Source organism: Nerophis ophidion, linkage group LG29 (assembly GCF_033978795.1).
Source record: "Nerophis ophidion isolate RoL-2023_Sa linkage group LG29, RoL_Noph_v1.0, whole genome shotgun sequence".
In the NCBI taxonomy this organism is placed as follows: Eukaryota; Metazoa; Chordata; class Actinopteri; order Syngnathiformes; family Syngnathidae; genus Nerophis; species Nerophis ophidion.
The window spans coordinates 11981446-12004262 of NC_084639.1; the positions used below are offsets into that span (position 1 = coordinate 11981446).

At 39.7% G+C, this 22817-nt stretch overlaps 1 protein-coding gene across 2 annotated transcripts in view; it reads right to left on the reverse strand.

The window, feature by feature from the left end:
- The window catches only part of LOC133546028 (cohesin subunit SA-1), a 60757-nt gene that overhangs the window by 35915 nt on the left and 2025 nt on the right, over window positions 1-22817 (reverse strand). For both annotated transcript variants that reach the window (XM_061891836.1, XM_061891835.1), the window contains exons 2-9: window positions 19974-20040; window positions 19811-19898; window positions 17041-17262; window positions 15675-15771; window positions 11118-11194; window positions 10831-11035; window positions 3471-3622; window positions 1080-1277 (exon numbers count right to left, since the gene is read on the reverse strand). In XM_061891836.1, coding sequence (XP_061747820.1) covers window positions 1080-1277; window positions 3471-3622; window positions 10831-11035; window positions 11118-11194; window positions 15675-15771; window positions 17041-17262; window positions 19811-19898; window positions 19974-19996 — 1062 coding nt within the window. In that variant the 5' untranslated portion in view covers window positions 19997-20040. The remainder of the gene's footprint in view (window positions 1-1079; window positions 1278-3470; window positions 3623-10830; window positions 11036-11117; window positions 11195-15674; window positions 15772-17040; window positions 17263-19810; window positions 19899-19973; window positions 20041-22817) is intronic.

The following is a 22817-nucleotide window of genomic DNA, read 5'->3' on the forward strand; positions in this document are numbered from 1 at the left end:
CTGCGACTAGATTTGACCAATCCACGACTGCGACTAGATTTGACCAATCCAAGTCTACGAGCATGGACTGATGAAGCCTACTCAGATGAGAAGCAAAATTTCTTCTAAGACAAACCAAACAGTCCAGTTGCGATCAATTCATCGCCCTGAGAACACAATGACTTGGATCAGGGTTTCCCAAACTACGGCCTGTGGGAAGTCCCAAGTTTAACATTTGTATTTATTTTTTATTATTTATTTTTTTAAATCTGTCCTTCTTAATCCACTTTAAGTTAAAGTTAAAGTACCTATGATTGTCACACACACATTAGGTGTGGTGAAATTTGTCCTCTGCATCCCCTTGTGCATCCCCTGGGAGGTGAGGGGAGAAGTGGGCAGCAGTGGTGCCACGCCCGGGAATCATTTATGATGATTTAACCCCCAATTCCAACCCTTGATGCTGAGTGCCAAGCAGGGAGGAAATGGGTCCCATTTTTATAGTCTTTGGCTTTTTACCGCTTGTTACTCTTGGTGTCTCCTAGTCGCTCAGGCAAATCAGATTGTCTAAAAATGCATTTTCCCATCGATAACGTGACATCATCGGCAAAGTGCGCACTCTTTTAGTCAATTACTGCAAATTGTTTTAACCCAAAGCGGCCCCTGAGTCAAAAAATTTGGGGACCCCTGACCAGAATAAATGTGAACATCCAGAGACACATGAACATAATGAATCCATCCATCCATTTCCTACCGCTTGTCCCTTTCGGGTTCGCGGGGAGTGCTGGAGCCTATCTCAGCTGCATTCAGGCGGAAGGCGGCGTACACCCTGGACAAGTCGCCACCTAATCACAGGGCCAACCCAGCTAGATAGATAACATTCACACTCACATTCACACACTAAGGACCATTTTAGTGTTGCCAATCCACCTATCCCCAGTGGGCTCCCTCCAGGTACTCCGGCTTCCTATCACCTCCAAAGACATAGTGAATCCATTTCCTAAATATCCTGCACAACAGCAAACTTTGGAGGTTGCAGACAAACAAACCAACAAATCCATACAGTCCTGGGGGGTGGGGGGGCAAAATTCTCAGTGCTGCACCTTGTCATGTATCATCCAGCCCAGGTATTTAATACAGCCGTCATTGAGGAAGTTTTCGGGGTCCGTCTTAATCCACACTCCAAGCTCCTCCATGCACGCTGCCCGGATCTCCATCAGCTTGTCGCGGTAGCGGTGCACAAAAATGCCACGGAAGGCAGTGTTTGTCATGGACAACAGTTCCTCTTTCTTCTCCTGCAGCTGTGGAGAAATGCAAAATGTGAGGGTGGGTTCCATCTGAGTGTAGGTCCAACTCTTAGTCTTGAGAGGTCACCGTGTTGTAGTTTGTGTGCATCACTCTCACATTTTACAAAAGCTAAAACCAGTGAAGTTGGCACGTTGTGTAATTCGTAAAAAAAAAAAGAAAAAAGAATGCAATGACTTGCGAATCCTTTTCAACTTATATTCAATTGAATAGACTGCAAAGACAAGATATTTATTGTTTGAACGGAGAAACTTATTTTTTTTTGCTAATAATCATTCACTTAGAATTTAATGGCAGCAACACATTGCAAAAAAGTTGGCACAGGGGCATTTTTACCACTGTGTTACATTGCCTTTCCTTTTAACAACACTCAGTAAACGTTTGGGAACTAAGGAAACCAATTTTTTAAGCTTTTCAAGTGGAATTCTTTCCCATTCTTGCTTGATGTACAGCTTAAGTTGTTCAACAGTCCGGGGTCTCCGTTGTGGTATTTTAGGCTTCATATTGCACCACACATTTTCAATGGGAGACAGGTCTGGACTAAAGGCAGGCCAGTCTAGTACCCGCACTATTTTAGTATGAAGCCACGCTGTTGTAACACGTGACTCAGCATTGTCTTGCTGAAATAAGTAGGGGCGTCCATGATAATGTTGCTTGGATGGCAACATATGTTGCTCCAAAACCTGTATGTACCTTTTAGCCTTCACAGATGTGTAAGTTACCCATGCCTTGGGCACTAATACACCCCCATACCATCACAGATGCTAGCTTTTGAACTATGCGCCTATAACAACCCGGATGGTTATTTTCCTCTTTGTTCCATTTAACATGACATCCACAGTTTCCAAAAACAATTTGAAATGTGGACTCGTCAGACCACAAAACACTTTACCACTTTCAATTAGTCCATCTTAAATGAGCTCGGGCTCAGCAAAGCTGGCGGCATTTTTGGGTGTGGTTGATAAATGGCTTTCGCTTTGCATAGTAGAGTTTTAACTTTCATTTACAGATGTAGCGACCAACTGTAGTTACTGACAGTGGTTTTCTGAAGTGTTCCTGAGTCCATGTGGTGATTTCCTTTACACACTGATGTCGCTTTTTGATGCAGTACCGCCTGAGGCAGTGGTTCTCAAATGGGGGTACGCGTACCCCTGGGGGTACTTGAAGGTATGCCAACGGGTGCGTGAGATTTTTAAAAAATATTTTAAAAATAGCAACAATTTGAAAATCCTTTATAAATATATTTATTGAATAATACTTCAACAAAATATGAATGTTAGTTCATAAACTGTGAAAAGAAATGCAACAATGCTTATGTTCAGTGTTGACAGCTAGATTTTTTCTGGACATGTTCTATAAATATTGATGTTGAAGATTTCTTTTTTTGTGAAAAAATGTTTAGAATTAAGTTCATGAATCCTGATGAATCTCTATTACGATCCTCAAAGAGGACACTTTAAGTTGATGATTACTTCTATGTGTAGAAATCTGTATTTATAATTGAATCACTTGTTTATTTTTCAACAAGTTTTTAGTTATTTAAACTTTTTTTTTTTTCGAAATAGTTCAAGAAAGACCACTAAAAATGAGCATTATTTTGCACTGTTATACAATTTAATAAATCAGAAACTGATGACATAGTGCTGTATTTTACTTCTTTATGTCTTTTTTTCAACCAAAAATGCTTTGCTCTGATTAGGGGGTACTTGAATTAAAAAAAATGTTCACAGGGGGTACATCACTGAAAAAAGGTTGAGAACCACTGGCCTGAGGGATCGAAGGTCCATAATATCATCGCTTACGTGCAGTAATTTCTCCAGATTCTGATATTACGGCCCGTAAATAGTGAAATCCCTAAATTCCTTGCTGTGACTGATTCAGAAAAGTTGTCCTTAAACAATTTGTTAACACATTTGTTCACAAAGTGTGACCCTCGCCCCATCTTTGTTAGTAAATATTTGCAAAAAATAACAAGGTGTTCCAGTTTGAACGTCTTTGCAGTCTATTCAATTGAATAAAAGTTGAAAAGGATTTGCAAATCATTGTTTTCTGTTTTTACTTTACGATTTACACAACGTGCCAACTTCACTGGTTTTTTGTTTTGAATTTGACCCTTTTTGCCTGGCGTCTTGCGTAAATCCTTGGTGTACCTCACTTTTTAAAATGCAAATGTTGAAACGTATAGTCACCTCCTTGATGCCGGCCTGGAGATCTTCCAGTCGCCTAGCATCTTGCTCGTGCGTCTGCTTGCTTTTCTCTTTGTCGTAGTGCCGCTGGACTGGGTGCAGCTGCAAGGACACCGTCACCACTATTTCCGTCATCCCAGACATGATCTTGATGGCTAACCGGGAGCAAAGACGCATATTTACTTAAAAGCTGATTGTTACGATAAGTCATCTATCCTGAACTAACTTTTGTTGTAGCTACTTTTATTCGCGATAAAAGACTTGGTGTTACTGCATAATAGTAAGGTGTGAGGCGTACATTCCGACTGAAGTTTAAAATAGAACTTTATGTCTGTGTATAAGGTATACATATATACAAAGTTTCATCCATATGAACAAAGCCCCTCTGGATCCAAAATGCAATAAACTGAGATAGCAATATGCAGTCTGTGTGTGCTAATAATACTTTCTCATAATATACAGTTGTTATTGTTTGCAGGATCCACTGAGAGGAGTTTGAATATCTTGCGTTTTATACCAGCCTAAAGGCTTGATGGGCTGTCTCTGTGGTTTTTGACTCAAGTAAAAGAAACAATTGCAAGGAAGGGTAGCAGATGTTACAAAAAAAGAGATGCCACACTGCCGGAAGTGCATTGTGAATAACAAAAGGAGTCCTTTGAACCGCAAAAACAGATGTGGGCTGAATAGAGCAGGTCGTTCTGCCCCACGGAGACGCACGAGTGAAACCAGTTGTTTTCTTTTAATTTTTTTTCATATCAAGTTTTGCTCTCAAGTCAGTTGTTAGCGTAGCGGAGAGCTACTCAAAAAGCATTTGGCCATATAGACCCGGAGTGTCAAACTCATTTTAGCTCAGGGGCTACATGGAGGAAAATCTATTCTTGAAATCATGTCGTGATAACTTAAAAATAAAGACAACTTCAGATTATTTTCTTCGTTTAAAATAAACCAAGCGTTTAATCTTCCTTTGTCCTTGTTTAGAACATTTTGAGTGAAAAGCACATTTTATTTTCATTCGCATTCAAAACATTCCAACTAGGATTGTCTCCCTCGCTTCGAGACTCTCCCGAAGGACAGTGCAGCGAAGACACAACAAACTCCCTTCTTGTCTCTCATGGACACACACCTGTTGTTGTTGACTTTGGACTGACAAGAGCAGGGGTCGGCAACCTTCAGCAGACAAAGAGCCATTGGAGCTCATTTCCCCCCAAATAAAACCCACCAAGAGCCACGAACTCTGTTAGATTCCTAAAATGACGATAACACCCACTTTTAGTTTCCTTACACGTGTGCTAAAGGACTTATGAAATCATACACTTATTTGATTTTTTTCTGGGTATAACGAAGCAAATTATCAAATTATTTTGAACATTAGAAACAAAATACACGGTCCTTCCCTTATTAATTAATAATAGAAATAAAAAAAATCAAGTCATTCCAATATTCTGAAGGCATATGACTACGGCATATTCATTTGACAAAAAATTGAAAACAACTACCTATTCATGAATAAAAACAGCAAATTAATAAAAATGTAAGTAAATAAAATGTTTCTCTTTTTTGATCCGTCCATTTCTAGGGGTTGACCGCTAAAAACAATTAAATTGCATGGCAGCAAGAGATGTCGCATAAGGGCTGTGACACACATTTCCATCGACAATCTATTCAAATGTGTTTTATTTTCCTATGATAAGATCCCAGGACTTTCCAAAATAAGAACCGTTAAATTCAAATGAACTAACTAAATTAAATGAAATAAAATAGATCATTTAACCATTATTTGTTGACATTCGGTTTCAAAGCCAAAGGGAGCCACGGCAGAGGAATGAAAGAGCCGCGGGTTGCAGACCCCTGGACTAGAGGCTGCACAACACCAAAGCCGCGGAGAAGAGACACGCGGCAGGTTTACACACACATGCATCCACAAAAAATACACGCCATGCACACATAGCCCACCCCCACATCCAACGCTATTGATGCAAATCCCTTAGGGGTGATGGATGGTTGGGTAGCGCTTGCAAGTCTCGAGATGTGTGTTGTAATATGTATATGTGCTTTGCTATGTAGGTTTTTTTCCCCACTCCAGACTGAGCCCCCTTAGGAGCCCAGTCTAGATTGTATTTTTTTACTCATCCTACCCCAGCGTTTAGTTTTTTTTCTCATCTTTTACAAACTTTTGTTTGTCTAATCTTGAACAGGTTTGTGCTGAAAACAACATTTTGTTGTACTTGTATATTGACAGTAAAGACCTACCTTCCTACCTACCTGATTGTTATTTATTACTCCGGTACTTTTGTCTTGTTCTGTATATTGTACAATATTTTGTATTTTTGTATACCGTATTTTTCAGAGTATAAGTCGCTCCGGAGTGTAAGTCGCACCTGCCGAAAATGCAAAATAAAGAAGAAAAAAAATATATATAAGTCGCACTGGAGTATAAGTCGCATTATTTGGGGAAATTTATTTGATAAAACCCAACACCAAGAATAGACATTTGAAAGGCAATTATAAATAAATACAGAATAGTGAAAAACAGGCTGAATAAGTGTACGTTATATGAGGCATAAATAACCAAATGAGAAGGTGCCTGGTATGTTAACATAACATATTATGGTAAGAGTCATTCAAATAACTATAACATATAGAACATGCTATACCTTTACCAAACAATCTGTCAGTCCTAATCGCTAAATCCCATGAAATCTTATACGTCTAGTCTCTTACGTGAATGAGCTAAATAATATTATTTGATATTTTACCGTAATGTGTTAATAATTTCACACAAGTCGCTCCTGAGAATAAGTCGCCGGCCAAACTATGAAAAAAATTACGCCTTATAGTCCAAAAAATGCAGTAGTGTTTTGTATATTGTACAAGATTGCTTATCATTTGTATTGGATAGTAGTCTGTTTATTTCAATTCTTAGTTTTATCTTTATTACCTCTTGTGTAATTCATTTTTATCCCATATTTGTTCCCACTACCGCAATTTAAGTTGTAGTCCTTAATCTTGTTATATGCAAATATAATGACAATAAAGTCCATTCTATTCTATTCTACCTACCTATCTGAATCAATGATGTGATCATGTTCACAGTCAAATAGGTGAAACTGAGTTTCGGTGTTATTTTTTAATCTGTCAGAAATAAATAATAATAGCAAAATATAATTACAGGATATTATTTAATTTACCCATTTTCCTCAACCGATGTACCGTATTTTTCGGACTATAAGTTGACGTTTTTTTTCATAGTTTGGCCAGGGGTGCGACTTATACTCAGGAGCGACTTATGTGTGAAATTATTAACACATTACCGTAAAATATCAAATAATATTATTTAGTTCATTCACGTAAGAGACTAGACGTATAAAATTTCATGGGATTTAGCGATTAGGACTGACAGATTGTTTGGTAAACTTATAGCACGTTTTATATGTTATAGTTATTTGAATGACTCTTACCATAATATGTTATGTTAACATACCAGGCACGTCTTTAGTTGGTTATTTATGCCTCATATAACGTACACTTATTTAGCCTGTTGTTCACTACTCTTTATTTTAAATTGCCTTTCAAATGTCTATTCTTGGTGTTGGGTTTATTCAAATAAATTACCCCCAAAAATGCGACTTATACTGCAGTGCGACTTATATATATTTTTTTCCTTCTTTATTAATTTTTTTCCTTCTTCCTTACTTATACTCCGAAAAATACGGTACTCACATCATGTGGTTCATTCCGTACATATGAAGCATTGTCAACAACACAACTTGTGAATTTTGGACTCATTTCATGAATCACACATGAAGTCAGAAGGGGATCCATATTATTTCAGCATATCTATGTGCGCTCAGAATATGAAAACAATAGGTAATGTACGGATGATTAAAAGCATTGATTTGGGTAGAAATGTCAAAGGTTACATTACCAACCTCTTTAACAATTAAGACGAACAAGAAGTGTTGCCTCTATTTTTGCCCCCTCGGAAGTAATGCGTGCTCTCAGGGCATGGATCCAAAGAATCGTTATTGCGACATTTAGAACAGCAGTTTCTTTAATTAAAAATTTCAGCTCATTTTTATTCTCCGCAAACTCATTTCACGGGCCGGGCAAAACCTGTATGTTTGACACCACCTTATATAGACGCTTGTACGATCCAATGTAAAAGTTGTAAAAATAGACTATTGTAGTTATCTTTGGAGAGGTCTAATTAAATTGTGCAAGAGTACCCATGGGTTTGATTGACTGAGACTTTTATTAGTAGATTGCACATTACAGTACATATTCTGTACAATTGACCACTGAATGGTAACACCCGAATAAGTTTTTCAACTTTTTTAATCAATGCATGGGTGTGACCAGGGTAGGAATTTCAAGGTGGACACGGCTCTCGTTGCCCCTAGGTTTGGCCGTGTGCCCCTTAAAAATGATATGCATCATGGCCATATTGGCCGTGATGCCCTGACGGAGGCATCTCTTTTCCTCTGCACGATTTTCGTGTCATTATGGCTTCTTTGACCGGTGGTTGTAACCGTGCCTCGTATGAAGTTCCACGTAGCATCACAAAGCGCAAACAGGAGTTAGATCAAAAACGCCTGTAATCCAGATGTGCGAACGTCTTCGTCTCCTCAAAGCCAAGTGCACGAAAGGAAAAAGTCGGATGAGCTTAGCTGAGGTAAGGAATTTTGGTTAAATGCTGTTGGCGTAAGAAAGCATAGAAAGAAGTCCCAAAGGAAGCTGTTGTGTTACTTGGATTGTAGTGTTCATTTACTGTTTTTCCTCCAGCAGGAAAAATTAGATGTTATTTATTAAGATAACTTATTATATCGAGGTTGTTTACTAAATAATTAATAACTGCATGAAAAAGGCTTCATTTACGTATTCAGGTAAAAGCAGTGTTGTCCCAATACTAATGTTTTTGTACCGGTACCAAAATTATTTCAGTATTTTTCGGTACTTGATACTTTTCTAAATAAAGAAAATTGCATTATTGGCTTTATTTTAACAAAAAAATCTTACGGTACATTAAACATATGTTTCTTATTGCAAGTTTGTTCTTAAATAAAATAGTGAACATACAAGACAACTTGTCTTTTATTAGTAAGTAAACAAACAAAGGCTACTAATGTAGTCTGTTGACATATGCAGTAACATATTGTGTCATTTATCATTCTATTATTTTGTCAACATTATTAAGGACAAGTGGTAGAAAATTAATTTACTTGTTAATATCGTCTTACTTTTCTCTTTTAACATGTTCTATCCACGCTTCAGTTAAAATGTAATAAACAGTTCTTCTGTTGTTTTGATGCTTTACATTAGTTTTGGATGATACCACAAATTTGGGTATCAATCCGATACCAAATCGTTACAGGATCATACATTGGTCATATTCAAAGTTCTCATCTGTCCAGGGACATATTTCCTGAGTTTATAAACATAATATAATTTTTTTTTAAAACGGACCAAGATGTTGTGATGCTAAAAAATATCTACATACTCATAGTAGCATCGACTAGATACGCTCCTTTATTTGGTATCATTACAGTGGATGTTAGGTATAGATCCACCAATGGCGTTTGTTTACATTTTGATGCCGGTGAGCTACGGTGTGTAGTGAAGCATGTTTAGCTATTCCTCGTCCTGCAGGGATGATACTTGCAAGAAACTCATTTTATTGGTCGCCATGGAGACGAGGATTAGTGATTTAGAAGTAGCTAAAACACTGCCAACTCGGGCTGGATTTTAGCCGCTAGTTAGCTATCCATGTCTTAAAGCACCTTTTCCTGAGGGCGTATCAGTGTTATAACTTCACTTTTAATGTTAGTTTTTAAGCCTAATGTGTCCGTTCTCCCTTTTCTGTCTACACGCTGTGTCTGCTTGCAAGTACTCCGTGATTGTGCGCTGCCGAACATGCTCGTCACCTCATAAAACAAGCAATGACATGACGTGACGACGACGGGAGTACGGGGGGCAGGTAGACATGTACTTTTCAGAGGCGGTATAGTACCGAATATGATTAATTAGTATCACAGTACTATACTAATATCAGTATACCGTACAACCCTAAATGAAATGCATGCATATTTAAAAAAGTAATCTTCCTTAACCTTTAAAGGCCTACTGAAACCCACTACTACGGACCACGGAGTCTGATAGTTTATATATCAATGATGAAATATTAACATTGCAACACATGCCAATACGGCCGGTTTAGTTTACTAAATTACAATTTTAAATTTCCCGCGGAGTTTCCTGTAGAAAACGTCGCGGAATGATGACGCGATGATGACGCGTGTTTGTGACGTTATTGGTTGGAGGGGACATATTAGCCCAGCACAACTTACGGCTAAAAGTCGTCTCTTTTCATCACTCAATTACACATTATTTTGGACCTCTTTGTTGCTGAATCTTTTGCAATTTGTTCAATTAATAATGGAGAAGCCAAAGTAGAAAGATGAAGGTGGGAAGCTTTTAGCCTTTAGCCACACAAACACACGGTGTTTCCTTGTTTAAAATTCCCGGAGGTGAAGCTTTACTATGGATCAGCGCGGTCAAGCGAACATGGATCCCGACTACATGTCAACCGGCAGTTTTCGGTGAGAAAATTGTGGAAATAAGTCGCCTCTTACCGGAGATCAGCGGAGCCAGCGTCCTCCTGCAGCTGCCGTGACTTCTCTCAGAAACTCTGGCGTTAACACACCCCTCCGACTTTAAAGTACTATTTAACGCACTAAAACACTAGCAACACAATAGGCAGATGAGGGATTTCCCAGAATTATCCTAGTAAATGTGTCTAAAAACATCTGAATCGCTCTCACTGCCCTCGCCTTTTTGTTTTCTTTCTAGGCCTTCACTCTAAATGTCCTCATCCACGAATCTTTCATCCTCGCTCAAATTAATGGGGAAATTGTCGCTTTCTCGGTCCGAATAGCACTTGCTGCTGCTGGCTATGATTGTAAACAATGTGAGGATGTGAGGAGCCCTACAACCAGTGACGTCACGCGCACATCGTCTGCTACTTCCTGTAAAGGCAAGGCTTTTTTATTAGCGACCTAAAGTTACAAACTTTATTATCGATGTTCTCTACTAAATCCTTTCAGCAAAAATATGGCGATATCGCGAAATGATCAAGTATGACACAGAATGGACCTTCTATCCCCGTTTAAATAAGAAAATCTCATTTCAGTAGGCCTTTAAGCTACATTAATTATAACCGTGGACTTAAAATCATTGCTTTCCTGCCCCGACATTTGGCCTTTGTGCCCTCAAAAGGTTGATGACACCAAAGGTCAAGTGGCCTTGCCCCTAAAATGAGGAAGCTCCAGGCCTGGTCGTGGCCAGTGAGTGAATATGCAGTGCTTACCCAGCAGGGTGCTGGTGTGTCTGAAGGCTCTGACTTGGGAGTCGGTCAGCCCAGTGAGTAGAGATAGCACAGAGGGGAAGAGGTACTCGTCGTAAATGACTCTACTTCCACAGGAGCGTACCAAGATCCGGGTGAATTCGCACAGGCCTGCTTTGATTTTTTTCTGCATGGGCCCCGGAGTGGACAGAGGGTAGGTTGCTGAATCCTGGAAGAAGAGCCATATGTATTACATGCCATTTTTTTGTAAAATTTTGTGAAATATTTCTTGTTTTATTTTTTTTTCTTACCATATCAAACTGTTTGGTTAGTTTGGCAATGATATCCGCATTTGGCATAGAGTCTAGCATGTCTCTGCTAACCTCGCCTGTCCAAGCAAATATGGATGCACAAAGAATGTGGCACATTAAAGGGAAACTGCACTTTTGCCTACAGTTCACAATGTATTCATTGATTTAAGAGGGACAGTACGATTAAACATTGCTCCCCATAGGTAACCGATGTCAAATTACATAAGACTTCAAGCCACAGGCTAATTATGCAACCTTCGTCCCTGGTTAAGTTTTTAGAGAAAAGTTACGAAGAGTGAAAAACATGTACAAAAGGATTAAGACAATTAGCACAAAATAAAAATACATTCTAAATAATTGGCCCCATTTGTCTATACCACGTCTGGTTCGATTGCTCACACTTCTGATATTACTCATGCCACTTTTTCAGTTACGTGGAGTAAAGTTTAATATCTGACTGTGATTTCAACTCCGGTGGCCAAGAGTTCCACCAATGCGAGGCCTTCACTGAAAACGCAGACTGAACCAGAGTCGTCCGGCACCTTTTCAGGCCACAGCTCCCACTGACTACAGCTGGAGTCAGCACACTTTCACTACTGTATTTTTGTATTTCTTTTAGAGAGGTCTGATAATGGCTTTTTTGCCGATGTTCCGATATTGACAACTCTTAATTACCGATTCCTATATCAACCGATACCAATATATACAGTCGTGGAATTAAGACATTGTTATGCCTAATTTTGTTGTGATGCCCCGCTGGATGCATTAAACAATGTAACAAGGTTTTCCAAAATAAATCAACTAAAGTTATGGAAAAAAATGCCAACATGGCACTGCCATATTTATAATTGAAGTCTGTGGAGAGACGCAGCCGACGGGCCGACAGCGGGCTGAGAGAGACGGTCCTGACCAAAATGGAGGCCAGGAGGCGGGGCATGCGGCAGAGAGGAGAGGCTTGACGCACGCGGAGCGGCACGGCAGGGGCAATCTGAGTCAGGTGCGTACAACACACACCTGCTCACAATCTCTCCATCTGCTGCTAGAGCATAAGAAGGGCGAGGGAGGAACGACGGGGGCGGGAGACGGAGGAGGAACGGCAGCACACGGCAACGACACCAGCGACGAGAACGACCCGAGACAAGATGAGGCCACGCGGACGACGCAGAACCCGGCCACCGAAAGGCGCGCCAAGAAGAGCAGCCAAAGAGGTCGCGCTAGAAAGTGGCGCGACCGACTGGGACACAACGCAATGTATTGAAGCAATAAATGTGTGTCAACCCTGCTACGAGGTGTCGTGCATCAAAGGTCCTTGCAACTCACGCGGTGATGGCAGGAAGTCCGTCACAAAGTCACAAAGTGCATTATTTTTTTAAACATGCCTCAAAACAGCAGCTTGGAATTTGGGACATGCTCTCCTTGAGAGAGCATGAGGAGGTTTAGGTGAGCGGGGGTGGGGGGGGGCACCGGGTAATAGGGGGTGTATATTGTAGTGTCCCGGAAGAGTTAGTGCTGCAAGGGTGTCTGGGTATTTGTTCTGTTGTGTTTATGTTGTGTTACGGTGTGGATGTTCTCTCGAAATGCGTTGTCATTCTTGTTTGGTGTGGGTTCACAGTGTGGCGCATATTTGCAACAGCGTTAAAGTTGTTCATACGGCCACCCTCAGTGTGACCTGTATGGCTGTTGACCATATTATTGGCCATATTATGTGATTGGGCCGGCACGCAAAGGCAGTGCCTTTAAGGTTTAATGGCGCTCTGCACTTCTCCCTGCGTCCGGGTACCACTACGTAAAGACTTGGACTTAGACAAACTGTAATGATCCACAAAGGAAATTGTTCAAGCAGTGTTTTAAAAAGTCATAAATTTTACTTTTTGAAACAGATACCGATAGTTTCCGATATTACATTTTAAAGCATTTATCGGCCGATAATATCGGCAGTCCGATATTATCGGACATCTCTAATTTCTTTACACAGTACATCAGGAGCTAAGCCAGTAAGACACTTAAAAATTGTGTTTCAAAATCTAACATTTTTAAAATGATCAAAACTCATCATGTTATATTTGGGGGGGGTACTATGGCAGTGGTGTTGCTTCCTTAGTTTTTGGTCAAGTATCTTCAGTGTTTGTTTGTATAATGACAACATAGGCTTCACTACACATTTCATGGCCTCTACCCAGACCATGGCACAATAAGACATATGGGACAAAATCATTGCATGCATGTAAACTTGTGCAGCTTGAACAGATAAACAAGGTCTAATATGCTTGAAACAATTTATATTTCTTTTTTAGTCTTAGTAATATTTTTTAATACGGCCATCATTAACACCCAGATATTTAAATTCCTTCATCTGCTCTATTCTATTTCGAAAAATGTTGACCTGAATTTCACTTAATGATTGTTTCTTCAAAGAAACTGAAGCTGATTTGTCATAATTAAGGGTTAAACTGTTATATTGAAGACATGTTGATACTTCAGCTAGCTGTATGTTTTTTTGTTTTTGCAATCCAAATATTGAATAAATGCGATCAAAAGCCTGTTTACAAAGGGGCCTATAGGAGCTTTTCAATTCTGCCAATAGAGCCCCTAAAAACATCCAAACACCACAATTAAGGTTTTCTATACATGATGTAAATATACATATGTAATGTAGTAAGATTCATAATTATGTGAATGCTCCATGGTTTTTCTTCTTCCTCTTCTTCTTCTCCAGATTTTGGCGCGTTCTACCTTCCACATTTTTCATCCGATTCAAACCGTTCCAACTTCAAACTTCAGCCTATTCGGGAATTGCGGGCTTTCTCTTGACAAATTCCCCGATTCCCAAGTTTTCCAGGAAATTTTTCCCTATGCAAAATGAATTGGCCATTTTTCAAACTTCCACCATTTCCACATTTTTCAACCAATTCATACAATTCCACCTTCAACACATTGCACCATCCTGGAAATTCAAACTACCCTTTTTTCCAAGTTAAAAAAAAATCCAGGATTTTCCAAAATTCCTGGTTTTGCGAAGCCCTATTTCCACCCTTTTTTCTAGCAACTACTCCTTCCACATTTCTAACGCATTTCAACCGTTCCACCTTCAAAACATTCCCCTTAATCAGGACAAAAAACTAAGTTGTTTTTTGAATTGGAATAATTCCCGATTTCTCCAAAATTCCTGAATACCATCTCTCCATTCAACATTTTACTACTTCAACGTTTCTTGACCGATTTGATGAATCACTTCACTTCAACTCAATCAAGTTTTTTTGTTTACCATTTTCAAAAAAATTCCTGCTTTTCCCGAAATATCCCAATTTTTGGGGAAATTCCCATTAAAAAAAAAATGGAGATTCTTCAAAGTTCGACAGATCCCACATTTTTTATCTGATTCAAACTGTTCCAACTTCACAATATTCATTCAGCCTGTTTTGGAATTGTGAGCTCTACTTAAACAATTCTAAAAAAATTCCAGGATTTCCCATAATTGCTATTTTCTTTCCATTTTTCAAATTTCCAAAATCCCCACATTCTTTAACCGATTCAAGGCATTCCACCTTCAGCACATTCAACTCATCCTAGACATTCAAACTACCATTTTTCCACGATCATCAAATTTCCAGGAATTCCATTTTCTTTTCTAACCCTTTTTTCAACCTTTTTCGTTTGACTACCCCTTCTTTTCAATCCCATTTTCACCGTCAAAACATTTTTCTTAGTCGGGACAAAAAACATGTTGGTTTAGGAACTGGAAACATTCCCTGTTTTCCCAAAATTCCATAATACAATTTCTCAATTAAAAAACTGTAACTACTTCAACATTTCTTGACCAATTTGAACAATTCCAACACCAACCAATTCAGCTGATACAGGTCACACTGAGGGTGGCCGTATAAACAACTTTAACGCTGTTACAAATATGCGCCACGCTGTGAGCCCACACCAAACTAAAATGACAAACACATTTCGGGAGAACATCCACACCGTAACACAACATAAACACAACAGAACAAATACCCAGAACTCCTTGCAGAACAAATTTTTCTGAGATGCTACAATATGCACCCCCCCATTATCACCTACTCCCGCCACCCCACCCCACCCACCTCAACCTCCTCATGCTCTCTCAGAGAGAGCATGTCCCAAATTCTGAGCTGCTGTTTTGAGGTATTTAAATAAAATAATGTACTTTGTGACTTCAATAATAAATTTGGCAGAGCCATGTTGGCATTTTTTTCCATAACTTGAGTTGATTTATTTTGGAAAACCTTGTTACATTGTTTAATGCATCCAGCGGGGCATCACAACAAAATTAGGCATAATAATGTGATTATTCCACGACTGTGTATATCGGTAGATATCTGTATCGATAAGTAAAAGTTGGACAATATCGGAATATCGGATATCGGCAAAAAAGCCATTATCGGACATCTCTAGTAAGAATTCAAAGTGGTCATGCCGGGGGATCAACACTCCTCCATGGCCTCGGCTGAAATCGGAAAGGTAATCAGCGGACCCAAAGCCCTACCACCTCCCGTCAATCGCCTGGCCTCCCCCTTAACCCCTGACCTTTGCATCCACAGGACTGAACAATGAAGTTAATGAGCACCAGCAGCCCCGTCTCACGACTCTGCTTGTAAGAGTCCATCCACTCGTCGACCACCACCTAGGGACGGACAGGACCACAGCAACCAATCAGTCATCTGGATTGTGAATAATATATCACAGGCGTTATGATGACTGCTGCGGGTTTTTGAAAGCCGTTGAACGTACAGGGGGGCAAAAAAGTATTTAGTCACCCACCGATTGTGCAAGTTTTCCCACTTAAAATGATGACAGAAGTCTGTAATTTTCATCATAGGTACACTTCAACTGTGAGAGACAGAATGTGAAAAAAAAATCCAGGAATTGCAATTATAGGAATTTTAAAGAATTTATTTGTAAATTATGGTGGAAAACAAGTATTTGGTCAACCATTCAAAGCTCTCACTGATGGAAGGAGGTTTTGGCTCAAAATCTCACGATACATGGCCCCATTCATTCTTTCCTTAACACGGATCAATCGTCCTGTCCCCTTAGCAGAAAAACAGACCCAAAACATGATGTTTCCACCCCCATGCTTCACAGTAGGTATGGTGTTCTTGGGATGCAACTCAGTATTCTTCTTCCTCCAAACACGACGAGTTGAGTTTATACCAAAATGGATACATGGATGATACAGCAGAGGATTGGGAGAATGTCATGTGGTCAGATGAAACCAAAATAGAACTTTTTGGTACAAACTCAACTCGCCGTGTTTGGAGGAAGAAGAATACTGAGTTGCATCCCAACCACACATACTATGAAGCATGGGGGTGGAAACATCATGCTTTGGGGCTGTTTTTCTGCTAAGGGGACAGGACCATTGATCCGTGTTAAGGAAAGAATGAATGGGGCCATGTATTGTGAGATTTTGAGCCAAAACCTCCTTCCATCAGTGAGGGCTTTGAATGGTTGACCAAATACTTATTTTCCACCATCATTTACAAATAAATTCTTTAAAATTCCTACAATGTCAATTCCTGGATTTTTTTTGTGATATTCTATCTCTCACAGTTGAAGTGTACCTATGATGAAAATTACAGACCTCTGTCATCATTTTAAGTGGGAGAACTTGCACAATCGGTGGCTGACTAAATACTTTTTTGCCCCACTGTAACTCCAAACAGCCGTAGCCAATCACTACAAGAGGCAGGATGGATGTTGGCTGTCAACAATCGACAAAGCCCTCCTCTTTGCATATCTGAGGCCAGTCCGGAGGCTCTCATCCGTCAGTGTCTGACAACATGATAATCCCTCTCATTAGAAAGCGCCTCCCTGGGTAGCTTCGTCCATTCATGTCTTTATCTCTATTCCCCCATTACATTCAACCCCCCTCTCCTGACAGTTTGCTCACCACGATGGCGGTCTTTCCAGAGGTGACAGCTTTGTAGATATCGTCCGCACTGATACCACGGGCGCCACTGTTCCCTGGTCTTGCCCTAGGCCCGGGTGAGCTGTGCCTCGTCCCTTGGGAGGAATGTTGCTGCTGAGAAGCTTCTGGTGGAGAGGAGATGGGACTGCTAGGCGAGCCGGGTGTCGCGCTCAATGCGGCTTTATGCCTCTGCCTCCTGGGTAGCTTGGGATGAAAGGGAAACAGAAGGGCAGGTCAACAAGGGGTTTCCAGTGAATCGATCCCGTCGACTGAATTAGCGGTGGCTTGGCATTCACACAATTACCAGGCATGTGATTTGACCACAATGAAAAAGACTGAAAAAAATTTCCAGGGGTCTGGGGGACGAAGGCCTGGTTTTTCCACCAATTTAACATGCTAAAATTAACAAAAACAGCACCATTTGAAGAAAATATTTTAGTGTTTAAAGCCATGAAATCATCATTTATAGAACATACATTCCCCAATTATCCTAATGAATCACTGTATATGGTTCAGTCCCAACAGTATTTAGTCACTAATTTTTATATCTTGTGTTCATTTCACATCCACAGGTGTCACATTGATCAGGGTCATTATCTACAGTTTATTTACAGTATTACCACATTACTTCAGTTCACTTCACACATTTACTTGCTCGGAGAGCCCTAAAATGAGCTTTCCTTATGAATTTCTGAGCAGCCTGCATTTTCATTTTGGTCTTTGCTATTGTAGCTTCTTTTTTTGGATTTCACTGCCAACTTCTGCCTCTAGTATTATATGCAAATTTATTTCAAATAAATTGTTAACTGGAATCAATAATGCGACTGTGAATTTCTGTAATTTCATAATATATTTTCACATGGCTTTTTATTTTTAGAAAACCCCATTTATATTTCGCAAAGCAATAATTGGTTAATATTTAAAACAAACATGCGTATTTTGCAAGCAAATATTTTTTAGCTTACCTCATTATTAACTACCCCGTCTGCAACTGAAGTGGGTTGTTTGGGTGGATCATTTCTCTCGATGTCTACAGCAGTTGTCGATGTAAACAAAGGATGAAGTCCGTAAGGTTTGCTCCCTTTTGGTGGACATCCAAAAGTACCAGCTAGTAGGGGTGTAACGGTACGTGTATTTGTATTGAACCGTTTCGGTACGGGGGTTTCGTTTCGGTGCGGAGGAGTACCGAACGAGTTCAACACGAACATATGAAGTAGCCGCTTATGTGTAAGTCTTAACAAGCTGCTCCGCTCCGTTCTGCCTCTGTGTCTGTACACAGCACCCTGCATTGTCCCGCCCACACAACCATCTGATTGGTTACATACAATGCTAGTCAGCAATGCGTATTCAGAACGCATTTCGTCAAAGCTTAAGTGTCGATGTCGAACAGATAGGTCTTTAGCAGGGGAGCAACTCACTCTCCCCAAATTATATTCCAAGTCAACTACTTTCTAAACATCACTATGAGCCCCTTGACCTTCTAGTAAACTGCAGCTCAGCTCACTCGCAGTCCTGGCTTTAGGTGAAGGCTAGTTAGCTTTTAGCGAAACGTTAACTCATTTTGCGGTGTGTGTGCGCGCGCAGGTGCGTGTGTGTACGTGTGTTACGGACCGTGTTGATTGAGGTGTGTTGAGTCAGCAAAAAAGGACATTATATTAAATGAAGACTTTCTGTCTCTGATAGTGTATAAAATAATTTAAGTGCATCATAAAGCCTACATAAACTCCATGGTGGTCAGGGATGAATTTTCAGCTATGGTTACATTAATCATTAGTAATGTAGCAGCCTACTTTTGAATGGCAGGGTCCATGCTATCACATGTTGATAAAAATATAACTTTTACATAATAAAAATCAACTACAGGCTTCCCCAATGCTGTAATAAATTAAGCATGAGTTGACTTGAAACTGTTTAATGTTGCACTTTTTATATGTAGAAGAAAAGTTGTGTCATTTTATTTCATCCAAGCAAAACTTACAGCAGTTTAATGTGGATTAAAGTGGGCAGAATTATTATAGTGTTCCCAATGTTAAAAGGATCAAGCCATTGTTTGCAAATTTGGTAAATAAATACCCCAAAAATTTATATTTTGTTGTTTTCTTACTGTACCGAAAATGAACCGAACCGTGACCTCTAAACCGAGGTACGTACCGAACCAAAATTTTTGTGTACCGTTACACCCCTACCAGCTAGTGAAAAGTTTGTTTTCCTTACTTCAAGTTGTTTCATATGTTTTTGGCGTTTCGCATGTACTTCCAAAGCCATGAAACCTCGTGATCCATAGTCAATATTATCATGACACCACGTGCACAAAACTTTTCCGGGACGATCGATTTTCCGAATAAAATTGCCGAACAAAGACGTAACTTCCTTCTTCTCAACAGTATCAGTGATTTCCCTTTCCATCCAGTCCCATCAAAACTTATTTTTGACATGTTTATCAATTTCTTTTACTCGTGAAGCGTCCTTTCTCTCGAGAACCAACATTGTTTACATTTGGAAAATGGCGGTAATAACGTCATCATTCATAGCAGATGTCCTGATTGGTCACAAGGAACATATCGACCAATCAACTACGGCGTAATATAATATTACGCCGTAGTTGATTGGTCGACACTTTTTTTCCCCCTGAGATTAAAAAAGACGGAATTCCGACTTTATACGGAAAAATCACATGCCTGAATTACAGCTGCACCTTGCTACCTAAACCTAATACATCGCATGAAACCAAGCGTTGAGTGAATTCACTTACCAGCGACTGTTCCAACGCCTGTTTCTTCCGCTTTGTGGTCTTTGCTGGGACCACATAGTCTTTATCTAAATCCGTCAAGTCATCAGAGCTAAAAGAAACACGTGTCAGTGCGTACACAGCTTCACACACAAAATAATCAGACGGCGATATTTGACACTGGTACCTGTCAAAGTCGTTACTTGACATGTTTGAGGCAGTGTCAGGGATTCCCGTTGGCCAGTTGATTTATGCTAACACAGCAAACATGATCAACATTCATGGGTGAGCAAATTCCACTTTGTAATATCACTTTCGATGTAGTGTACAAATGTTGCTGGCTTACACTGGAGTACTGTTTTTGTTTTTAAAAAAAAGTTAAAGGCCTACTGAAACCCACTACTACCGACCACGCAGTCTGATAGTTTATATATCAATGATGAAATATTAACATTGCGACACATGCCATTACGGCCGGTTTAGTTTACTAAATTGCAATTTTAAATTTCCCGCGGAGTTCATTGTTGAAAATGTCACGGAATGATGACGCATGCGCGTGACGTCACGGACTGTCAGGAAATATTAGCGCAGCACCCACTCACGGCTAAAAGTCGTCGGCTTTAATCGCATAATTACACAGTAATTTGGACATCTGTGTTGCTGAATCTTTTGCAATTTGTCCAATTAATAATGGAGACTTTAAAGAAGAATGCTGTTGGTGGAAAGCGTGTATTGCAGCTATCTTTAGCACCGAGACACAGCAGTTTTTTCTTTGCTTTTAACAGAGCGGTCAAGCGAACATGTTTTCTCTACGTCAACCAGCATGTTTTTGGATGGGAAAATTGTGATATATATCTTACCGGCGACATCATTGGATTATTCGTCCTCCTGCAGTAGCTGTTTAAAAGGCAGCTGTGAGCTTGGCTCCTCGGCTTCTCTCTGAGACACTGCGTGTTCGCCGCAGCCATCCGACCTCGAGGTATGTCTTTACAATATCACTAAAACACTATTAAAACAATAGGCAGATAAGGGATCTTCCAGAATTATCCAAGTAAATGTGTCTAATTACATCTGAAACGCTCACACTGCCGCCGCCCGGAGCCGTCGCTTTTCATTTTAATTATTTTTTCTTCTAGTCCTTCCCTATCAATATCATCATCCACGAATCTTTCATCCTCGCTCAAATTAATGGGGAAATTATGGTTTTCTCGGTCCGAATAGCTCTTGCAGCTGGAGGCTCCCATTATAAACAATGTGAGGACGTGAGAAGCCCTCCCCCTTGTGACGTCATCGTCTGCGACTTCCGGTAAAGGCAAGGCTTTTTTATCAGCATCAAAAGTTGCAAACTTTATCGTCGATGTTCTCTACTAAATCCTTTCAGCAAAAATATGGCAATATCGCGAAATGATCAAGTATGACACATAGAATGGACCTGTTATCCCCATTTAAATAAGAAAATCTAATTTCAGTAGGCCTTTAAATCTGTGTTGAAGAGAATTAGTACATTTCCGAATTGTGGTCTTGGGGGTTTTGCTACGACAAAACTTCTTATTCAAGAAGTAGTGAGGGATGTATATATTTCATATCACTGTTATTGTGACTGAAATGATCACAGATGTCATTATTATCGTGGTATTGTTTATTGTACTTATTATAACGTATCTATGTAACCTGCCTGGTTCAGTCGCTGCTTTTCTGTTCCGTCTGGGACTCGAACATGGGTTAGCTGCTATTTATAAATTGAAACCCGATATGGTCGATATGAGGCCACGTTGGGAAGACTATCTCTTCCGGCTGGCCTGAGAACAACTAGGGGTCCCCTAGGAGGAGCTGGACAATGTGGCTGGGGAGAGGGAAGTCTGGGCTTCCCTGCTTAGGCTGCTGCCCCCGCGACCCGACCTCGGATAAGCGGAAGATGGATGGATGGATTAACGACTGTAACTTGGAAATGTTTGTCAACATTATTATGCTTCAGGCAAAACATTTTCTCGATAAATGTCGATTTATGAAAAGTAAGGCCTAAAATTTCTAATTGGCTTAATGGGTTACATTTATCAATCAAATCTTGGAGGATGATTTAGAACAGTGTTGTTCTCAACCTTTTTTCAGTGATGTAGCCCCTGTGAACATTTTTTTTAATTCAAGTACAACTTATTTAGAGCAAAGCATTTTTGGTTGAAAAAAGAAGAAGAAGTAAAATACAACACTATGTCATCAGTTTATTAAATTGTATAACAGTGCAAATGATTGCTCATTTGTAGTAGTCTTTCCTGAACTATTTGGAAAACAAGATATAAAAATGACTAAAAAATTGTCGAAAAATAAACAAGTGATTCAATAATAAATATAGATTTCTACACATAGAAGTAATCAACTTAAAGTGCCCTCTTTGGGGATTGTAATAGAGATCCATCTGGATTCAAGAACTTAATTCTAAGCATTTCTTCACAAAAAATGAAATCTTTAACATCAATATTTATGGAACATGTCCACAAAAAATCCGACTGTCAATACTGAATAGTGCATTGTTGCATTTCTTTTCACAGTTTATGAACCTACATTCATATTTTGTTGAAGTATTATTCAATAAATATATTTATGAAGGATTTTTGAATTGCGGCTATTTTTAGAATATTTTTAAAAAATCTCACGTACCCCTTGGCATACCTTTAAGTACCCCCAGGGGTACGCGGACCCCCATTTGAGAACCACTGATTTACAGTATAAAAACCCTGAAAAGGCCTACTGAAACCCACTACTACCGACCACGCAGTCTGATAATTTATATATCAATGATGAAATATTAACATTGCAACACATGCCAATACGGCCTTTTTAGTTTACTAAATTGCAATTTTAAATTTCTTTTTGAAAAGGTAGCGTAATGATGACGTGTACGGGTGACGTCACGGACTGTTAGGAAATATGAGCGCTGCACACACACACAGCTAAAACTCGTCTGCTTTAACCGCATAATTACACAGTATTTTGGACATCTGTGTTGCGGAATCTTTTGCAATTTGTTCAATTA